Source organism: Chiloscyllium punctatum, chromosome 27 (assembly GCF_047496795.1).
Source record: "Chiloscyllium punctatum isolate Juve2018m chromosome 27, sChiPun1.3, whole genome shotgun sequence".
In the NCBI taxonomy this organism is placed as follows: domain Eukaryota; kingdom Metazoa; phylum Chordata; class Chondrichthyes; order Orectolobiformes; family Hemiscylliidae; genus Chiloscyllium; species Chiloscyllium punctatum.
The window spans coordinates 44,064,656-44,086,834 of NC_092765.1; the positions used below are offsets into that span (position 1 = coordinate 44,064,656).

A 22,179-nucleotide genomic window follows, 5' to 3' on the forward strand; every position below is an offset into this window, starting at 1 on the left:
TTATTGTTGCATAATTCATTTGTTGGTTGGGCAAAATGATCCCAATTGCCCAAAGGGAAGGAAAACAGTTGTAAGTCATGTAAATTACAGCTTGTCATTGTCAACACACAAGACATATATCTTACTCTATAATTAGTCTTAAATGCATACATTTTTTAAAAATGCACGAGGTACACTATGGTAGACTTATTTTGGAAGGCTCCAGCTTAAACAGTACATGGCTTGTCCCTGCTTTTTCCTTGAGCTTGCTTAGTGGAATGAGTGGCATATGTCGGAAACTCAATGAATCTGGCTGTGTACATCTAGAGCTCACATAAATAACAGTAATGATATCTCAGCTACAAGGTCAAAACCAAGTGAAGGTGCAGATAAATTGAAGAAAACAGTGATCTTCTAGTTTCCTCATCAGTCTCAATTTTTTATAAACTGACTGACATTTGATAAGCACATAAATACTGGATGAGCTACAGCTAGTGCTGTGGACTTAAGATGCATACAGTTTAGGGGGGGATTAAAAAAAAAGATGCTTCCTTCGAAAAAGCTGCCCTTGAGTGATCGACAAGCTGATTTTCTAACTGTTGCTTGATAATGCAAGTGTTTGGAAATAGACTGACCCACTATAGGGATGAGGAGTAATGATCCCCACAACTAGGACAAGTGATTGGCATGAGAAGGTTGGAAAGGGACTGTGCTCACAGCGAGGGCTGGAAACCCCAAGACAGAGAATGGTTGAGGTGAAGATTGCAGATATGCATCTGTTTGGTGCTGTAGGTTATACACAATCAACATTTAAAGAGCTTATGCTGTACTCCTTTTCTCGAGATAAAACTGGTTCCAACAATATAGTTGTGCATTTAAACTAACCTATAGTTTCTGATGTAAGTGTATTTCTCTTCTTGCTTCAGCAACTCTGATTTGATCAGATTGTCTCGCAGGCCAAACTGTGGCATTGTGAGGATTTGGGCTTTGCTTGTTGGCAGGATGTCGGCTTTGCGGATCTTGTCATCAGTTATGTCAGGTTTCATTTTCTCAGGCCTTGAAACACAAATAAAATACTTTTGCCCTCTTATGTACATCAAGGCATGGCAAATTAACATTGAAGTGCAATGGTGAATCTACACAGAGCCTATGAAACCACAGTTGAAATTCTTGTACCATTCCAGACTCCACACTATTGGAACTAAGTTGTGATAAGAGAGAAAATACAGCATATAAAGATGTTCTGTGATATGGGGAAATACAGATTTAACAAAATATTTGAATGATTGAGGCTTTTAACTTGAACAGCGGAAATGAGGGGATGGCACAGAGTAGGTACAAATGGGCTATTCTCAGTCATGGAACAAGGTTATGAAATTTAATTGCAAGAGATTACAGCTGGGGACTGAAGAGTTATTTTTCCATACACAACATTGTGAGATGGTGAAATGAATGCTAAGTCAAGGTGGGAAAGTTTCCTAAAAGAAAAAAGGGAACAAAGGGACATAGAAGCACAAGAGCCTCATGGAATTATTAATACGGAACAGAAACATCACCACAGCCTGGTTGACCTGGTTGCACATTGAAATTCCATTTAATCTCCTCTATCAATAGCAATGGATAAACATATGGATGATAATGGAATCGTCTCGGTTAGATGGGCTCTAGATTGTTGCACCAATCTGTAAAACCATCGAGAGTCGAAGAGCCTGTACTGTGCTGTACTGTTCTATATCCTATACATCTCTTGTCACTCATGAGTTCATTCCTGATGATCACATGGTGGCTTTGACTGAGATATGGGAAGACAGGCAATGACAACTTTCCTATAATTGGAGAAAAGCCCTTCTCAAACTGCTGTGTTAGTGTAGCACTCATTTGGGAATCACATCTTCATCTGTCTCCTTACACCTGAGACAACTTTCTATCTTATTCCACTCTTCACAACTTGCATTTAAAATATTTGTTTCATCTTGCCAATGCAAATACTCCAAATTCCTCCAAGATGCTTTGGCTCCACTGCCTCTGTACTGCATGACTTTGTGTTGTCTGTGATTTCAAGCCATCATCTTAATTCTCTGGTTCTCACTCTAACTTTAGCACTCTTCTTTCCTCCCTAAACCTCTCCTTTTATATAAAGTCTCCCATCCCTTCAATCTTGTCACCTCACACCTCATTACCCTTACCATAAATATTGCTGTAATTAAATTTCTGATCTTTCATTGGATCACCTTCCACTCAATTTCCCCTGCCCAGCCCATTTCTTTTCTGTGTCCCACCCTGGAAAAAGTAGTCAGAAAGTTTTTCTTTCAAGTAAACCTCTACATAGAAAGAAATGGTTTTTGCCACGGTGAGTGAGTGAATAACTGCTTTGAATTATTTAGAGGGATAAATATTTTGACTTCAATATTAGTGATTACTATGTTAACCAGTTATTGCATACTCATTGAATATGCCTTGCTTTGACAATAAACCAATGATTACATTAGAGAACTGGTTGACAGACCTTTTTATTCAAAACTTGATATAGAAAATGGATTTAATTGGCCAAAATGGACATGTAGAAACAATAATTTTATCTTGTGATGTGTGAAGTAGTGGGCGAATGCAACAGAGCATTCCTCTAGCCTTAGTCATAACAACATGCCTTGCTAAACTCCCACATTCTACCCTCCGCAAACATGATATAATTCAAATTTTTACTGCTCAGACCCTGCATACTCACCACTCTTGTGTTTGCCAACTACATGGAGGTGTTGCTTAAATATGAGCCAGTTACAGAATTAATTTTGGTGTTTTCAAATCACTTCAAGGCCTCACCCCTCTATGTGCCTGGAACCTCCTTCCTCTTGAACCTCCAATCTGTGAACTTCGCAAATTCCAAACTACTGCGCATTTTCATTTTTAATCACTGCTGACAGACATGCCTAGACCCTAAGCTCTGGAATGGCCTCTTGTCTTACTGTCTCCTTTTTCCTCATTTAAGACACTTCATAAAACCTGACCACTTTTGATCATCGAACCTAATATTTCCTTGCATGGCTCAGTTTTGTTCCATCATGTACTTTGAATCATCTGGGGATGTTTTATTAGGTGCTGTATACATGAAATTGTTCTTGTGAAAAGCAAGTAAATAGGTCTGGTAAAAATTAGGGTAAGACCATGATTCAGACCTTAGTCTTGTAATAATACTAGTAATTGAACTGCAGAATACATGAAAGACCATCTTATTTGTATAATAACTTGGTAACTTTCTCCAAGGTCACGTCAAAGCGAAAGGCAATTGAAGGATAATTTGAATACATAACTTGTTAAAAGTTATGTGTCAGTGAATGCAGTAACTGATGTAACAGGCTTTCAGGAACACTCATAGACCTCACTGTAGACAACTTTAAAGGTCCATCACATGCCACTTTGGCAGAGGGAAGGAATTGCAGCTATGTACCTTTCACAATCTCACAAAGTCATTACAGCTAATTAAGTACTTTTGAAATCTCACCCATGTCGCAACAAAGAAAAATGCACCACCAGCCAATCTAAGGACAGAAAATCCCACAAACAGTAATAAGATAATCACCATGTAAATTTGCTTGTTGAGTAATAAACTGTCTAGAGAAGTATCATTTGGTTTCAAAAACCTGTTCCTTTCAAATAACAAAAATAGTCTATTCAAACTGTAGGATTTGCCCAACCTATTTGTCACAGGTGAAAGCTCTACAAATATTTTCATTTGCCAAATGCAAGTCAATCCCTGAATATTCAGTCATTTCTACACTTCAGTGACTCAATAGCCCAGTAGGTGCCTATGCTGAAATCCAAGCAAATAATTGATTTAAAGCACTCATAATGGATATCTATCGGGTTCATTTTTAAAACATAGGTAAAAACTACTGTGAAAACATTGCAAGCTGTCTTCATTATGAAAAGAAAGCAAAAGATTATCAGGCCATTTCCTGTCATGTGTGGGGCACAGTACTGAAAGTGAAAATCAGTTAAATTAGTATTGTCAATACACATTTCACGACAGACTAATCATTTGAATAACATGTTGCACGTTTCTGCCACATGTACTTATATAAGTTGCAGATAAATTTTCATGAAACAAGCTTTGATGTGCAATCTTTCAGTAAAATGATGTTAAACATTTACCTGTTGTTACCAGTTAGAATTCCCTGACAAAATCTTCTACAAGAAATGCCTTCTTTAATATTCCCCTAAAGAATATTTGCCTCTGCAAAGGCTAAGAACTTAGCTATTTCAAAATGGGAAGCCCCACCTTGTCTGGAATATCTTTATCAGCATTGCCTGTGCAGAGTAGGTTATAGAACAGGACAGCTTTGCAATATTTAAATTAACACAGCAGATGTGACCAAAAGAGAGTTGCAATGCAGGTTTTTGCATGTTGTTTTTAACTTATGCCATACATGGCAAGGTGACACCCTCAACTGTCATCCTTCCTTGCACAATTTTTACAAAAAAATAAACAGGTAGAAAAAGTACTAAATGGAGGAAAAAACACCTCACTGCAATTACAATATGTCAAGTAAACAAATCAGATCAGTATTTCAGAACAAGTTAAAAATTAAACTTTCAAGAGAAAGCAACATAAATATCTTTATCATATTCAAACCCACAGACTCTTATTTGTTCTTACATACTTTGTTGCAGGAGGATGTGCAGAGCAACTAGTGGAGGTATCAGAGCATGTTTCTAGGGCAGAGGAATATCTATGAAGAGCAGTAAAATGCAATTAAAATAACGCATTTGCTTAATGTTACAGCTCATACTTTACAAAATACGGAATACTGTACAATGCTGATCATAATTGCATTAAATTAATTATTTTGTTTACAGGCTAACCATGGCATTATCCAATTTGGTCACCATTAAAACATATAAAGTATCAATATGCCAATACCCTAACAAGCTAACCTCTGGACATAGATATTTTAAAAATCTGCCCTTTTACCAAAGAGAAAGAGAGAGGGAGACAGAAAAAGAGAGAAAATGAGAGATAGAAAGAGAGAGAGAGAGAGAGAGAGAGAGAGAGAGAGAGATAATCAATGGTCCTTTCCATCCTGCTGCCCTTAGCATAGTCATATAAATGTACAGCATGGAAACTTCGGTCCAATGGCGACCAGATATCCCATCCTAATCTAGTTCCATTTGCCACCACTTGGCCCATATCCCTCTAAACCCTTCCTATTCATATACCCATCCAGATGCCTTTACCACCCTCCAGCACTTTATGTATTTTAACACACTGCAGCTCAAAAAATGAAAGGGCTGTTATCAGGGTCAACTTCCTGAACTTAAGAGATTTTCTGTGCCATTAAGTCACAAATATAGTATTTCCCCATTTACAAATGTCTGACAAATGCGAACTCATATAGGGGTATAATGTTAAAGGTCGGTTACTAATGTTAAACGTCTATAATTATAGCCAAACACTTTATATTGCCCTGCATTGTGTTCTGAGTAGTGTACAAAATTGACTTGCATTTTACTTCAAGAATAGAACCTGTTCACAACTTGGGGACTGCCCGTACTCTATCTTGCTGCTTCAAGAAGCAACAGTGCCTTGCACAGCTCAACAACTTGCAGCATTTAACTTTCAAGTTTCAAAACACTCCTGGTTTTTCAGAAATAGCAATCCAACTTCTAATCGAGAGTATAATATGCATGCTCTCTTCTACAATTATACTAATTCAATAATCATAATGCACAGTATCACATATCTTACTTTCCTGGAGTTGGGTCACAGCCATCTTCATACATGCAACTGTCCCTCTCTTTACCGCCATGTTTGATTGCTAGCAGATCAGAATCACCTGGAATCAAACATAAAATGCATGGTCACATAAAAGAAAGCAAATAGAATGGTTCAGTAAGTTGTGACTGACTGAGCTAGCCGAGTCCTAAGTAAATGGTTGCTGAACTAAATTTGCAGCAGGTATTCAGGGATTCAACTGGAGGGGAAAACCCCAACTGACCTCACCCTCGCTAATCTAGCTTTCCCAGATGCATTTGTCCATGACAACAGCAGTAAGGCATAACACTACATACTCCATGTGGAGATAAGGTGCCATCTTCACATTGAGGGCACCCTCCATTATGTTGTGTGATGATATGACTATGTTCAATGTAACAGCCTTTGAACAGATCAAGCAACTCAAAGCCAGGCATCCACAAGATGCTGTGGGCTATCAGCACCAAGAGAATTGTATTCAGTTGCAATTTGTAATGTCATGGTCTGGCATTTTCACCACTCTGACAATACTATCAAATAGGGAGATCAATCCTATTTCAATGTAAAATGCAGAACGGCATGTCAGGAACAGCTGTAGATATACTTATAAATGAGGTGTATACCTGAGAAAGGTACAATATAGACGAAGAAATATGCAATAGATTTAAGTGATTCCACAACAACAGAACAGATCTAATTACTTGTGGTTAAACTGAAGTCTTGCTCCATCCAGTCATAAATGGCAGTGTACAATTAACAACTCATGGGAGGAGGAGGCTCCACAAATAGCAAGGGTGAAGCATTTGTATCTACCTTCAACCAGAAGGCAATTAGATGATCTATCTCAGCCTCCTCCAGAGGTCAGCATCACAGATGCCTGTTATTAGCCAATTTGATTCATTCACGTGACATCAAGAAATGGGTGGAGGCAATGGATACTGTAAAGATCCCTGACAACAGTCTGGTATTAGTACTGATGACTCTAGCCACACTGCTCCAGTACAGCTTCAACACTGGCATCAATCCGACAATGTGGAAAGTTATCGAGGTATATTCAGTACACAAAATGTCAGACAAATCCAACCCTATCAATTACTGCCCTATCAGTTTACTCTTGATCATCAACAATGAGTTGGAAAGGATCACTGATATTGTTATCAAGCAGAACTTCTAAAGGAATAATCTGCCCAATTAGTTTGAGGTCTATCAGAGTCACTCAATCCTAACCTCATTTACAGCCACGGTCCAAATACAGACAAAAGTGCTGAATTCCAACGCTGAGGTGAGAGTGACTGCACTGGGCATCAAAGCTGCATTTATCCTATCAAAACAGGATACAAAAGGAATTGAGGGGGAAAAAATGCACTGCAATAGTTGAAGTCATACTGAGCACAAAGGGAGATGGATGTGATTGTGGTCAATCATCTCTCCAGGACATCTCTCCAGGAATTCCACAAAAGTTGTGCTCTGGGTCCAATCACCATAGCCCTCCCTTCATCACAAGGTCAGAAGTGGAGATACTGAAGCAGGCTAATCCCGTATGCAAGATGTAGACAATATCCAGATGCTGAGACACAGCAATTAACACTACTGTCACACAATTGCCAGGTAATGATCATTTCCAACAAAGAGAATCTAACCCTCATCCTTGATATTCAATGGCATTATCAAGACTGAATACCATATCACCATCATCTTGACCAGAAAATGAACTGGACCAGTCATTTTTTTTAAGATTAGCTTACTTACAGTGTAAAAACAGGCCCTTCAGCCCAACAAGTCCACACCAACCCTCTGAAAAGCAACCCACCCAGACCCATTCCCCTACATTTACCCTTTCACCTAACACTATGGGCAATTTAGCACGGCCAATTCAGCTGACCTGCACATCTTTGGACTGTGGGAGGAAACTGGAGCACCCGGAGGAAACCCATGCAGACACAGGGAGAATGTGCAAACTCCACACAGACAGTTGCCGAGGCGGAAATTGAACCTGGGTCTTTGGTGCTGTGAGGCAGCAGTGCTAACCACTGTGCCACCGTGCCGCCCATTTCATTGCAATAGCTACCAAAGCAGGTTGTAGGCTCGGAATTCTGAGCGAGTAACTTGCTTCCTGTGCCCCCCAATGCATGCACATCATCTACAAGACAAAAGTCAGGAGTGATGGACCACATTCCATTTGCTTGAACAGGGGCAACTCAGACCACACTCATGAAGCTGGACATCTTACAGAACAAAGCAGCCTACCTGAAAGGCATCCCACCCACAAACTTCACCATTCATTCTCTTCATCACTGACACACTATGGTCGCAATGTCTACCATGTACAAGATGCATTATAACTACACACCTCTGCTCATTTGACAGCACTTTCTAAATCACAAGGTGAAGGGTAACTGCTGCAATGGGAAACGAACTGGAAGTTCCCCTCCAGTCCACACACCATGGAACTACGTCACTGTTCCTTCACGTCACTGGGCCAACATTCTGAAACTCCCCTTCCAACAGTACTGTTGGAGTTCCCAAACCTTATGGACTCAGTGGTTCAAGAAGGCAGCTCATCACCACCTTTTCCAGCGAAACTAGGGGTGGGCAACAAATGCTGATGCCCACATACCATTAACAAATTAAACAAACAGAGTTAGCAATTACTTCAATTCTTCAGAGACACATCGGAAAATTTATAATGGGTGCAGCAGAAGGGAAAACAAAAAGTGCTTACAACAGCACTGGCAATATGGAACAAGTAGCTGAGAAACTCAAATGAGGAACCTGCTGTGGAACCCTGATATTAATAAACAAGCAGGGGATGCTGGACTGCAAAAGGCATCAGTAGCCACCTTCACCCTGTTCTCAGCTGGCATTCTCACAACATTCTGCATACCCAAATCAATTGTTGGCCATCAGAAAGGGACACTGGAATCCTCTCCAAGTCCAGGGCACTGAAATGTATGGGACAAATGCATAAGCCTCACCAGAGGGAGCTCTGAAAATAAATGCATCTTAGTTGAATATTTGTAAATTAGAAGCAGGAAAAACAAATCAATGAACAGGAAAGCTGTTGGATTATTGTAAAAAGTTAAACAGTTCTCTTAAACCCTTCAGGGAAGTGAACCTTCTAAAGGATAGGAAATTATCGCAAAATGGAATGCTATTTCACTCAAGTGGCCATTTAGTATCACAGACATTCACTAATTTAACAAGTTCAAAGACAATAATGCAAAATTAAATCAATGACTCAGGCTAATGAATTAACTTAGGACAGGAAGAAACAAAAACAAAATTTTCAGCAGCTCAGTACTTACTGGGAGCAGCAATGGCAGCAATGGCGGTGATGGCAGCAGCAGCAGCAGTGGCAGCAACACCAGCAGAAAAATACGTACAAAGTATTGTTGAATGAATAGGTGGCGCACAGGCAGGGCTAGATAGCAGTAGGAAAGCACTATTATTAGTTAAGGACTGGGAGTGACCCGCCAACACAGGAGTAAAGCTATTTCTATGCAAAATGATAGCAAGGGGAATATTAGAAGCTCAGATGTAACATATCATGCTATATTTTGCAGAATGCATCACTACTAAATATATTACAGTACTGATACGTATGGTCTATTGAATATTAATTTCCAACATCTGGTTGTTAGACTTTATACTTTTCTGGGACTAAAATGGCTTCAAAAGGAAAATAACATGAACCTAAAATGGCCACAATGGTCCTCTGAGTATAGATTGAGGCAAACATTGGATGACCACTATGGAATAAATGGAGCTATTCACACTAGAAGTACCATTTTCATTGAAAGATACTGAAAGCAGGCATCTGAGTTACCACAAGAAACTTGCATGTCTTATTTAGCTCACACTTGTATGATAATTTTACATGTTGAGAAATGAAAGATTTACCTTCCAATTCACCAACTTGCAAAGACAATGGTGGGAGATTCTGAAATACACAGGAAACTGTATTTCAGCAGCTGCTTTTGAGCAGCAGAACAGAAAGAAACATGAAATTGTGCCAAGAACTGGAACTCTCGCCCTATATCTCTCATTATCTTGGAATTCAGCAACTGGTGAAATAATAACCTTGGAAAACAACCAATCACCAACAACTCAATCACATCTACAGGTTCCCCTACTGCTGAGGACACAGGTCAACTATTAACATAGAACATTACAGCGCAGTACAGGCCCTTCGGCCCTCGATGTTGCGCTGCCCTGTCATGCTAATCTGAAGCCCATCCCACCTAGACTATTCCATGTACGTCCATATGCCTGTCCAATGATGACGTAAATGCACTTAAACTTGGCAAATCTACTACCGTTGCAGACAAAGCATTCCATACCCTTACTACTCTCTGAGTAAAGAAACTACCTCTGACATCTGACTTATACCCATCTCCTCTCACTTTAAAGTTGTGTCCCCTCGTGTTTGCCGTCCCCATACTTGGAAAAAGGCTCTCCCTGTCCACACTATCTAACCCTCTGATTACCTTGTATGTCTCTATTAAGTCACTTCTCAACCTTCTTCTCTCTAACGAGAACAGCCTCAAGGCCCTCAACCTTTCCTCGTAAGACATTCTTTCCATACCAGGCAACATCCTAGTAAATCTCCTCTGCACCCTTTCCAAAGCTTCCACATCCTTCTTATAATGCAGTGACCAGAACTGTACACAATACTCCAAGTGTGGCTGTACCAGAGCTTTGTACAGCTGCAGCATAACCTCCTGGTTCTGAAACTCAATCCCTCTATTAATAAGGCCAAAACACTGTATGCCTTCTTAACAACCCTGTCAATCTGGGTGGCAACTTTCAGGGATCTGTGTACACGGATACTGAGATCTCTCTGCTCATCTGCACTCCCAAGAATCTTACCGTTAGCCCAGTATTTTGCATTCCGATTACTCCGTCCAAAGTGAATCACCTCACACTTGTCCACATTAAACTCCATTTGACACCTCTCAGCCCAGCTCTGCATGCTATCTCTGTCTCTCTGTAACCTACTACATCCTTCGTCGCTATCCACAACTCCACCGACCTTAGTGTCGTCCGCAAATTTACTAGCCCACCCTTCTAAGCCCTCATCCAGGTCATTTATAAAAATGACAAACAGCAGTGGACCCAACACCGACCCTTGCGGTACGCTGCTAGTAACTGGACACCAAGATGAATATGTTCCATCAACTACAACCCTCTGTTTTCTTTCAGCAAGCCAATTACTGATCCAAACTGCTATGTCTCCCACAATCCCTTTACACTGCATTTTGCATAATAGCCTACTGTGGGGAACCTTATTGAACACCTTGCTGAAATCCATATCCACCACATCAACCGGTTTATTCTTATCTACCTGTGTGGTCACTTTGTCAAAAAAACTCAATAAGATTCGTTAGGCACGACCTACCCTTCACAGAACCATGCTGACTGTCCCTGATCAGATTATTCTTTTCTAGATGGTTATAAATCCTATCTCTTATAACCTTTTCCAACACTTTACCAACAACTGAAGTGAGACTCACTGGTCTGTAATTACCAGGGTTGTCTCTACTATCTGTTTTGAACAAGGGAACCACATTTGCTATCCTCCAGTCCTCAGGCACTATTCCTGTAGACAATGATGATTTGAAGATCAATGCCAAAGGCTCAGCAAACTCCTCCCTGGCTTCCCAGAGGATCCTCGGATAGATCCCATCCGGCCCAAGGGACTTGTCTATTTTCACACTCTGCAGTATTTCTAATACCTCTTACTTGTGAACCTCAATCTCTTCTAGTCTTGATGCAAGTAGCTCTGCCTCTTCTTCACCAACATTTTCATTTTCTATAGTGAACACTGTTGAAAAATATTTATTTAGTGATTCCCCTATCTCCTCTGACTCCACACACAACTTCCCACTATTATCCTTGATTGGCCCTAATTTAATTCTCATCATTCTTTTATTCCTGACATACCTATGGAAAGCCTTAGGGTTAACCCTGATCCTATCCGCCAACAACTTCTCATGTCTCCTCCCGGCTCTTCTGAGATCTCTTTTTTAGGTCTTTCCTGACTTCCTTATAACCCTCAAACGCCCTGAGTTTTCACATTTTGTCCTAACATAAACCTTCTTCTTTTTCTTGACCAGGGATTCCACTTCCTTAGTAAACCACGGCTCACGCATTCTATATCTTCCTCCCTGCCTGACAGGTACATAGTTATCTAGGGCACCCAGGAGCTTTTCCTTGAATAAGCTCCACATTTTTAATGTGCTCATCCCCTGCAGTTTCCTTCCCCATTCTACGCTTCCTAAATCTTTCCTAAGTGCATCGTAATTTCCCTTCCCCCAGCTGTAACTCTTGCTCGATGGAGTACACCTATTCCTTTCCATCACTAAAGTAAACCTGACAGAATTGTAATCGCTGTCTCCAAAGTGCTCACCTACTTCCAAATCTAACACCTGGCCAGGCTAGTTACCCAGTACTAAATCTAAAGTGGCTTCGCCCCTTGTAGGCCTGTCTACATACTGTGTCAAGAAGCCCTCCTGCACACACTGGACAAAAACTGACCCATCTATAGTACTCGTACTGTAGTGATCCCAGTCAATATTTGGATAGCTAAGTCCCCCATGACAACTACCCTGCCTCTCTCACTCCTATTGAGAATCATCTTTGCTATCCTTTCCTCTACATCTCTGGGACTATTCGGAGGCCTATAGAAAACTCCCAGCATGGTGACTTCTTCTTTCCTGTTTCTAACCTCAGCCCATACTACCTCAGTTAACGAGTCCCCAAACATCCTTTCTACAACTGTAATATTGTCCCTGATCAACAATGCCACACCTCCCCCTCTTTTACCATCTTCTCTGTCCTTACTGAAACATCTGAATCCCGGAATCTGCAACAGCCATTCCTGTCCCTGATCTATCCATGTCTCTGTATTGGCCACAACATTGAAGTCCCATATTAAATATTATAGTCTCAGGTTATGAATGGAACAACTTAAGGGCTCCAAAGACTTAAACTGTGTAAACATTATTCCCCCTAGCTAGAGCAGACATTTTCCCTTTTAACCTCATTTGTGCTTGTGTGTGCCCAATTTTAAAATATTTTAAAAATTTTTATTATTATTTCTCAGATAGTAATAAAACTAAACTTCCTCTTTCTTTCACTCAAGGGAACCTTGGTAATTGGCTCCTCCATTTTCTAGCAAACTACATTTTAATGAAGTGTGATAGCTCTATGCTAAATGGAAATATTTGTTGTGACCGATCAAGAAGCATTAAAAAGGGAACAAAATCCCTCTCCTCAGCTAGTTGTGACAGATTCTTCAACAGTGAACATTAATGGAATGGTTGCATTTGGGCGTAATAAACACAAGAATTTGTGTATGGCTGATCGCAGCAAAAGTTTTCAACAAACTAGATATAGAAATTAAAACCTCATCAATATTGCTGATACTAAAAATAGTGACATTAACAGTTTAGCAGAGGGATAAATTTTGCAACTGAGTAAACACACATCAAATTAAATTGCTCAAACAAACATGAGGTGATGCATATTGATTCAAGAATATTAGGTTATAAGTAGAAATAAATCACAGAATTATTGCAGTGCTGAAGGAGGCCCAGGATGGGGTGAATTGGTTCAAAAATCAAGACAATTTAAGGTTTGCATCCATTTAAAAAAAGAGTGCTTGTGTGTAAAGCCAGAAGACAAGTATGCAGAGGTTACATTACAGCTTTTAAAATGCATTGGTTAGACCGCACTGGGAATGCTACATTTAACTCTGGTCACCACAACATGGTAGGGCCTGTGGTGCACGAGCAAACAGTTAATAGCTAGCAGCAATGTTGCCCTAATCAGTATAAATGTGCAAACTGCTCTTGGCCTGTGGGCTGAAGTGAGAATACAAGACGGGCCAAATAAACCGTGGTATAAATAAGCACAACCACCTCTTTCCTCCCTCAATGGACATTGTAAAATTTGTTCGTAACTAAACAATAAAAAGCAAGTTTTCATAATTAACATCCTGGAAAATTCTTTAAAATTCTGTATAGTCATTTCCTGTGTCAAAAGCATTGCTATAATTCTTAATCCGTCCCTCCCATATACCCTCTTGATCCATAAAAATTTCAGAATTTTGACCTTACTATTTTCCATATCACTTTATATTCACATACATCAACCATTCAACACCCGCCAAATTATGCGTTTGCATCTGAAATTTTGGAGAATTCCTTGTTATATTGTAAAACTGAGGAATTGGTATAAACTTAAAAGCAGAAAAATTGCCTAATTCATCATTTAGAATATTTACATCAACATTCTATTTGAGGTGATCACACTATTTCAGGTGATCACCAGGAAACAATGCGTCCTTGCCGAATAATTAAATCACTTCAGAAATATGCTGAATGGAAACAACAGGACTCACCCACTCCCACAGGAGAAAGTAAACATCATGATTATAAAAAACAAGTTTCTGAAAATTCAAATCCAATTACTAAACAAAACAGCTGGTGGGTTTATATGATTTCATTCTTATCCACCCTCTGTCTGATTTCAGTATTACTGGGCTCAGGTGCAGCAGATGACGCTAGCCTGCAGAGTTCAAACTAATTCCAAGTACCTCTTTAAAGGAAGTGACTGTATCCAGGCAACTATATAAATGACCCTGCTTTTCACACTCTTGTTGCCTGGAAGAGGTTTACTTGCATCCTCCAACTCACACCTGCAGAGGGAACGTGGAGCAGATTCCAAATCAAAGTGTTTAATGCTGTGTCGATCAATGCTATGAGTGACACAGTCCCTGTAGATCAGATCACCACATGCTGTGAGGCACATTAACATTAGACATTAACATTTGGAAGGCCCACCAGTGAAGGATGAATAGCATACATGTAATTAGAAAGATGTTCCACTGTTCCTCCTAATTTTTCACTGGGAGAAAAAGGGTGCAGAAGACCTTGGCAGAGCCTTTCTTTCCACGGTGAATGGGGTCATGTCAGAGTAGACTGATTAGAATCCGAGATTGATGGGAGAAGGGTGAAAATTACAAAGGCTCAGGCCATAGTGATCCTTGGATCTGGAACGCCGGAGGCTTGCAAATAAAAAGGAATGGAATAAACCTAACAGCTACAGACTCATCAGTTTATTCTGAGGTTGGAAGACCTTTTAAGAGACAATATTCCAGTACAAAATTGCTCAACACTTGGAAAATTATGGACAGATAAATGAAGATCATTCTGAATCTGTAAAACATAAACCATGTTTGACTAACATTTTCAGAATTTAATGTAAATGCACGCATTGATTTTGATAGCATGACTATTATTTAAAAACACATTCAACATGCCAACAAAGCTCAATTTTCGCAGCAGTGGCAGGAGCGGTGAGAGTAAGAACGGGGGGTTGCCAGGAAGGTAAACTAATCCTTTAAAAACTTACTTTGTGAATAGGCAAAGCGCATGCTGAGCAAGAGCAGACATGGGACACTGAGTCAATAAGGTAATACATTTGGACAGTTGCTTTATCCAAAACACTACTTAGGTAGTGTCTCTCACCCACCTTCCTCCTCTGACCAAAGAAAAAGGTCCAATGTGCCAACTCGATAAGGTTACTGGTCTTTTTTCCAATAGTCTCTTTGGGAATTTAGAATAGTGGGATTGGATGTTATAGCAGTTGCATGCTCCTCCTGTAGAATGTGGGAGTTAAGGGTCACCACTAGTCTCTCTGCTGACTTCATCTGCGGGAAGTGCACCCAACTCCAGCTCCTCGGAAACCGCATTAGGGAACTGGAGCTGGAGCTGGATGAACTTTGGATCATTCGGGACGCTGAGGGGATAATTGAGAGGAGTTACAGGGAGGTAGGTACACCTCAGGTACAGGAAAAAGGTGGATGGGTTACAGTCAGCGGACGGAAAGGGAACAGGCAGACAGACAGTGCAGGGATCCCTGTGGCCGTTTCCCCCCCAATAATAAGTGTACTGTTTTGGATACTGTTGGGGGCAGCGGGTGGGGGCCTACAGGGGAAAGCCATAGTAGACAGGTCTCTGGCACTGAGTCTTGTTCTGTGAATCACAAGGGAAGTGGTGGAAAATAGAAAAGTGCTAGTGTCCAAAATTCAATAGTTAGAGGAACAGACAGAAGATTCTGTGGTCACGAACGGGACTCCCGGAAGGTATGTTGCCTCCCAGATGCCAGGGTCCGGGATGTCTCTGATCGAGTCTGCAAGACTCTGAAGGGGGAGAGTGAGCAGCCAGAAATTGCGGTGCACATTGGCTGCAATGACATAGCCAGAAAAAGGGATGAGGATCTAAAAAGTGATTTCAGTTGTTAGTTTGGAAGCTAAAAAGCAGGACAAGCAGAGGAGTAATCTCAGGATTACTACCAGTGCCATGTGCATGTGAGGCGAGGAACAGGGAGCGAGTGCAGCTAAACGTGTGGCTACAGAGCTGATGCAGAAGGGAGGGCTTCAGGTACGTAGATCATTGGGGTACCTTCTGGGCAAGGTAGGACCTGTACGTGAAGGATGGGTTGCACTTAAACAGGAGGGGCACTAATGTCCTGGGCGGGTGAATTCCGAGAGCACTCATTTGGCAAGGGGATGGCAACTAGAGCTACAGATCAGAGGAGAGGGTAGATGTTGAACAGGCAGAAATAAAATGCAGAGAGTCTGTCAGGAAGGATACACAGTTGATAGGGCAAAGGCATGCATTAGAGTATATCTGTTTCAATGCAAGGAGTATCAGGAATAAGAGTGATGAACTTAGAACTACGATGTTGTTGTCATAATGGAGATACAGATTTCACAGGGCCAGGAAAGGTTGCTGGATGTTCCAGGGTTTAGATCTTTTAAAAAGAACAAGAAGGGGAGGAAAGAGAAAATGTGAGAGTGCATCATAGCTGCAAAAAAGATTGTTGAGGAGGGTTTGTCTACTGAGTCAGTGTGGGTGGAAATCACTAACAGGAAAGGAGCAGTCACTTTATTGGGTGTTTTCTATAGACTCCCCAATAGCAGCAGAGAGATGGAAGAACAGATTGGACAGCAGATGTAACAGTTGTTGTTATGGGTGACTTCAACTTCCCCAATATTGATTGGAACCTCCTTTAAGCAGATGGTCTGGATGGAGCCGATTTTGTCAGGTGCATCCAGGAAGGATTCCTGACTCAATATGTATGTAGGCCGGCTAGGGGGGGTTGGCCATATTGGATTTGATGCGAGGCAACGAGCCAGGCCAGGTGTCAGATCTCTCAGTAGGAGAGCATTTTGGTGACAGTGACCACAACTGCCTCACCTTTACCATAGTCATGGAGAGAGATAGGAGCAGACAGTATGGGAGCGTATTTAATTGGGGGAGGGGAAATTATACTGCTATTTGACAGTAGCTGGGAACAACTGTTCTACGGGAAATGCACAACAGAAATGTGGAGGCTGTTTAAAGAGCACTTGTTGCGAGTGTTGGATAACTTTGACCCACTGAGACAGGCAAGGAATGGTAATGTGAAGGAGCCTTGGATGACAAGCGCAGAGGAGCTTCTTGTCAAGACGAAGAAGGAAGCTTACTTAATGTTGAAGAAGCAAGGATCTGGCACAGTTTAGAGGATTACAGGGCAGCTAGGAAAGAACATAAAAATGGACTAAGGAGAGCTAGGAGGGGGCATAAAAAAACCTTGGTGGGAAGGAATAGGGAAAACCCGAAGACATTCTACACTTATGTAAGGAATTAGAGAATGATCAGAGAGAGGGGTAGGCTGATTAGGGTAGTGAAGTCTGAAGAGGTTAGGGAGGCCCTAAATGGGTTTTTTGCTTCAGTATTCACTAGAGAGGGGGACCTTGTTGATAGTGAGAACACCATGGACCAGGTTAATAGGCTTGAACAGATTCATATTAACAAAGTAGGTGTGCTGGAAATTCCGAGAAGCATCAAGATAGATAAGGTCGCAGGGCCAGACGAGATATATTCAAAGTTACTATGGGAAGCGAGGAATGAGATTGCTGCGTCTCTGATGGTGATCTTTGCATCCTCACTTGCCACAGGAATAGTACTAGGTGATTGGTGAGAGACAAATGTTGTTCCTCTGTTCAAGAAATGGAATAGGGAAATGCCTGGGAATTACAGACCAGTTAGTTTTACATCTGTGATAAGCAAGGTACTGGAAAGGATTCTGAGAGATAGGATTTATGACTATTTGGGAAAACATAGCTGGTTAAAGATAGTCAGCATGGCTTTTTGCGAGGGGCAGGTCATGAATGGATCCAAGGAGCAGGAGAATCGACGTTTCAGGCATGAGCCCTTCTTCAGGCTCTGCAGTCCTCACTTTCTCTGAGGGACAGGTCATGCCTCACAAGCCTTACCGAGTTCTTCAGGGACGTGATGAGACAAATTGACAAAGGTTGAGCAATGGATGTGGTGTATATGGATTTCAGTAAGGCATTTGATAAGTTCCCCATGGTAGGTTCATTTAGAAAATTAGGAGGTATGGGACACAGGGAAATTTGGCTGGCTGAAAGAAGACAGCGAGCAGTTGTGGATGGAAAGTATTCCGCCTGGAGATCAGTGACCAGTGGTGTCCCGGAGGAATCTGTTTTTGGGCCTCTGCTCTTAGTTTTTGTAAGTGTACTTGGATGAAGAAGTGGAAGGGTGGGTTAGTAAGTTTGCCAATGACACAAAGGTCAGTGGTGTTGTAGATAGAGTCGAGGGCTGTTGCAGCCTGCAACATGACATTGACAGGATGCAGAACTGGGCTGAGAAGTGGCAGATGGAGTTCAACCTGGATAAATGCAAAATTATTCATTTTGGAAGGTTGAATTAGAATGCTAAATACAAGGTTAAAGACAGGATTCTTGGCAGTGTGGAGGAACAGTGGCACCTTGAGGTCTATGTACATCAATCCCTCAAAGCTCCCACCCAAGCTGATAGGGTAGTTAAGAAGGCATATGGTATTTTGGCTTTCATTAACAAGGGGATTGAGTTTAAGAGCTGCGAGGTTTTTCTGCAGCTCTATAAAACCCTGGTTAGACCACACTTGGAATATTGTGTCCAGTTCTGGTCACCTCATCATACGAAGGATGTAGATGTTTCAGAGAGGGTGCAGAGGAGATTTACCAGGATGCTGCTTGGATTGGAGAGTTTGTCTTATGAAGAGATGTTGAGGGAGCTCAGACTTTTCACACTTGAGAGAAGAAGGAAGAGACGTGACTTGATAGAGGTGTACAAGGTAATGAGAGGCATAGGTAAGTAGATAGCCAGAGACTTTTCCCCAGGGCAGAAATGGCTGTCACGACAGGTCATAATTTTAAAGTGATTGGAGGAAGGTATAGGGGAGATGTCAGAGGTAGGTTCTGTATACAGAGTGGTGGGTTCATGGAATGCACTGCCAGCGGTGGTAATAGAGTCAGAGACATTAGGGACATTTAAGCGACTGCTGGGCAAGCACATGGACAGAAGTAAATTGAGAGGTGTATAGATTAGGTTGATCTTAGAATAAGATAAATGCTAGGCACAACATCGTGGGCTAAAGAGCCTGTACTGTGCCGTGTTCTATGTTCAATGTTCTAAAGATGATTGCTATAATCACGCAAATAGATTTAGTAACTTTCCAGAAACTTCTCAAAAGTCACAGTCAGCTAACTGGACAACCAACTCTTCAGGTAACTCCTGATAGGACTGAAGAGCAAACTACAGTTATGAAATGCAATAGAAAGTCTCCAAAAAAAAGACTTAGAAATTCAACTTAACCCTATCTGTCTGGTGTGTGCTACTTATCCCTAATGCAGGATTTTGTCTCAATGGCAACAGGTTCCAACCCCTCCTACTCCTTCCAAGGAGGCTTGGTCACTTAACTCCCAATGTGCTGAACCCAACTGTCTTTTAACCATACAGTTTGTAACATACCATACAGTCAGTTGAGGGGTAAAAATTGGTTTTGTACAACATCTACTGACAATATGAAAATGACTAACTCTGGTTTACTAAGGAAAATACTTTTTGCTTGTAAAAAGCAGCCACCAAACTTTAAAACATTTTAGCAACATTCCTCATACGGCCCTTTAAAGAAATTGTAAAGAGGAGAAACTGTCCATAACTCCTCAATTGCCAATTGGCCAATTCCAGGCTGCTAACCAGAGACAGGAATAATTGGTTTTGTACAGCGTCTACTGACAATATGAAAATGACTAACTCTGGTTTACAAAGGAAAATACAAAGGAAAAAAATAGAAGCTTAGGGCTGTTTATCTGAATGCACACAGCATTTGTCACAAGATAATGAGTTGATGGCACAAATATAAATAAATTAATATGACTTGCTTGTTATTTTGGATACATGCTTATTGTAAAACCAAGATGGTTAACTCAATATTCAAGGCTATTCAATATTCCAGAAGAATAGGCAAAAGGAGAAAGAATTGTATAGTTTTGTAAATCAGGAGTTTTTCAATACAACAGTGAATCATGCTATCGGGAAAAGAGATCATTATGTGGAATGTTATGGGAAAGAAGTCATGGGTGGGAGTTGGCTATTGGGCAACAAAGAATTGCCTCACTGCAGGACAAAGTATAATTCAGGAAAGAATGGAGGTAGGTAAGAACAGCACTGCAATTGTCATAGGTGATTTTAATCTGGATACTGACTGGACAAATCAGTTGGGCAAAGCTGATATGGAAAAAAAAACTAGAATGCATCAAGGATTGCTTCTTAGAGCATTATGTTGCAGAACCTACTTGGGATCTTCTGGGGCGGGGGGGGAGGGGGTGCAGTTTGCAAATACAATGTAGTTGAATGTCAAATTCAGTTTCAGGGGCTGCATCTTAGTTTCAAACCAAAGTCCTCAACTTTAATAAGGCAATTACAGATATATCAAGAAACATTCTAAAATGAGCTAGAAAACAGACTAAAAACAAAGTCTACAAAGGAGCATACTTCAGCAGATATTTCATAATGGTTAGCAAAATTGTATTTCAGTCAAAAAGGAGAACTCAGTCAGAAGGATGAAACATGCATGGTTGACAAAGGCAATCAAGTAGAGTATCCAAACAAAAGTAAAGCATACAAATCGGCACAAATTGGTACTGGACTAGAGGATTGGGATTTTATTTTCGGGACCAGCAGTGGATGACTAAAATGTAACAAAGGGGGAGAATGCTGATTATGAAAATGCTGATTATGTCAAGTGCTAACATGAGTATAAAAAAAGAAAGTAGCTAAATTAAGTATGACACCCTTGGGAGGATGTAACTGGAGAATTAATAATGGGAAACAGGGAAATGGCAGATAATTTAAGCCAACATTTTACATGCTCTTAAAATGGAGAAAAGTATGAATGGCCCAAAGATAAGAGGCAAGCAAGGTGCTAATGGGAGGGAAAATCTCTATCACAAGGGACAAACTATTTGACAAACTAATGAAACTGGAAAAAGACAAGTTGTCAGGACCTTCTGGTCTGCACCCAAGGGTTTTAAAGGCTACTGGAGGCATGAATTGAAATCTTCCAAACCTCACTGGATTCTGGGAGGATTCCGGCAGATTAGAAAACTGCTAATGTGATGCTCTTGAAGGAACGGAGACAGAAAATAGGAAACTCAACATCAGTTAGCTCAACATCTGTCATTGGGGATATGCTGGTGTTGATAATTAAGGAAGAAATAGTAGGCCATTTAGCAAAGCTTAACACAATCAAACAGAATCAACATGGTTTTATAAAAGGGAAATCACATTTGACAAATTTATTGTAATTTTTTGATGATATAACAAGCAAAGCTGATAAAGGGGCACCTGAGATGTAAATATTTGGATTTTCAGAGGACATTTGATAAGGTGCTGCTCAAAAGATTATTGCTCAAGATAGGAGCTCACAGTATTGGGGATAATGTTCAGCATGAATTGAGGATCGGTTGACACACAGAAGACGGAAGTGGGATGAATGGGAATTTTTCAGGTTAAAAAGGTGTCAACTAGCACAATGTCAAAAGGATATGTTACAGGGCCACACTTATTTACTGTACATATTAATGACATGGAGGAGGGGCCAGAGTACAATGCATCCAAATTTTCTGAAGATACAAAAACAAGGTATGTTGTGATGAGAAGGAATCTGCAAAGGGATACAGAGAGTTTGACTGAGTGGACTTGGCAGATAGAGTTTAATCCAGAAAAGTATGAAGTCATGCATTTTGCTGGGAAGAATTAAAAGGCAGACTATTACTTAAATAAGGAGAGACTGCAAACAGAAAGTGCACCACAGAGGGTGTTCGTGTGAATATAACACAAAAAGGTTAATATGGAGGTGCAGCAAGTAATTAAGGCATCAAATGGAATTTTAGCCTTTAGTGTTGAGAGATTGGAGTTTAAAAATGGGGAAATCTTGTGATAACTGTACACGGCATTAGTGGCACTGCATTTGGCTTAATGTATCAAGGTTTGGTCATTGTATTTAAAAGAAGGATATACTGACATTGGAGGCTGTTCAAAAGAGATTCA

The 22,179-nt window shown here is 40.7% G+C and overlaps 1 protein-coding gene across 10 annotated transcripts in view; it reads right to left on the reverse strand.

Annotated features, from left to right (window-relative positions):
• The window catches only part of inpp5b (inositol polyphosphate-5-phosphatase B), a 171,868-nt gene that overhangs the window by 65,826 nt on the left and 83,863 nt on the right, over positions 1 to 22,179 (reverse strand). For 6 of the 10 annotated variants that reach the window (XM_072548556.1, XM_072548558.1, XM_072548560.1 and 3 more), the window contains 3 exons: positions 5,723 to 5,810; positions 4,638 to 4,706; positions 865 to 1,035 (listed from right to left, as the gene is read on the reverse strand). In XM_072548556.1, the coding sequence (XP_072404657.1) occupies positions 865 to 1,035; positions 4,638 to 4,706; positions 5,723 to 5,810 (328 nt within the window). Of the gene's footprint in view, positions 1 to 864; positions 1,036 to 4,637; positions 4,707 to 5,722; positions 5,811 to 9,033; positions 9,150 to 14,132; positions 14,177 to 22,179 lie in introns of those variants that run through there. The other 4 variants (XM_072548559.1, XM_072548565.1, XM_072548562.1 and 1 more) reach the window with 3 other exon arrangements.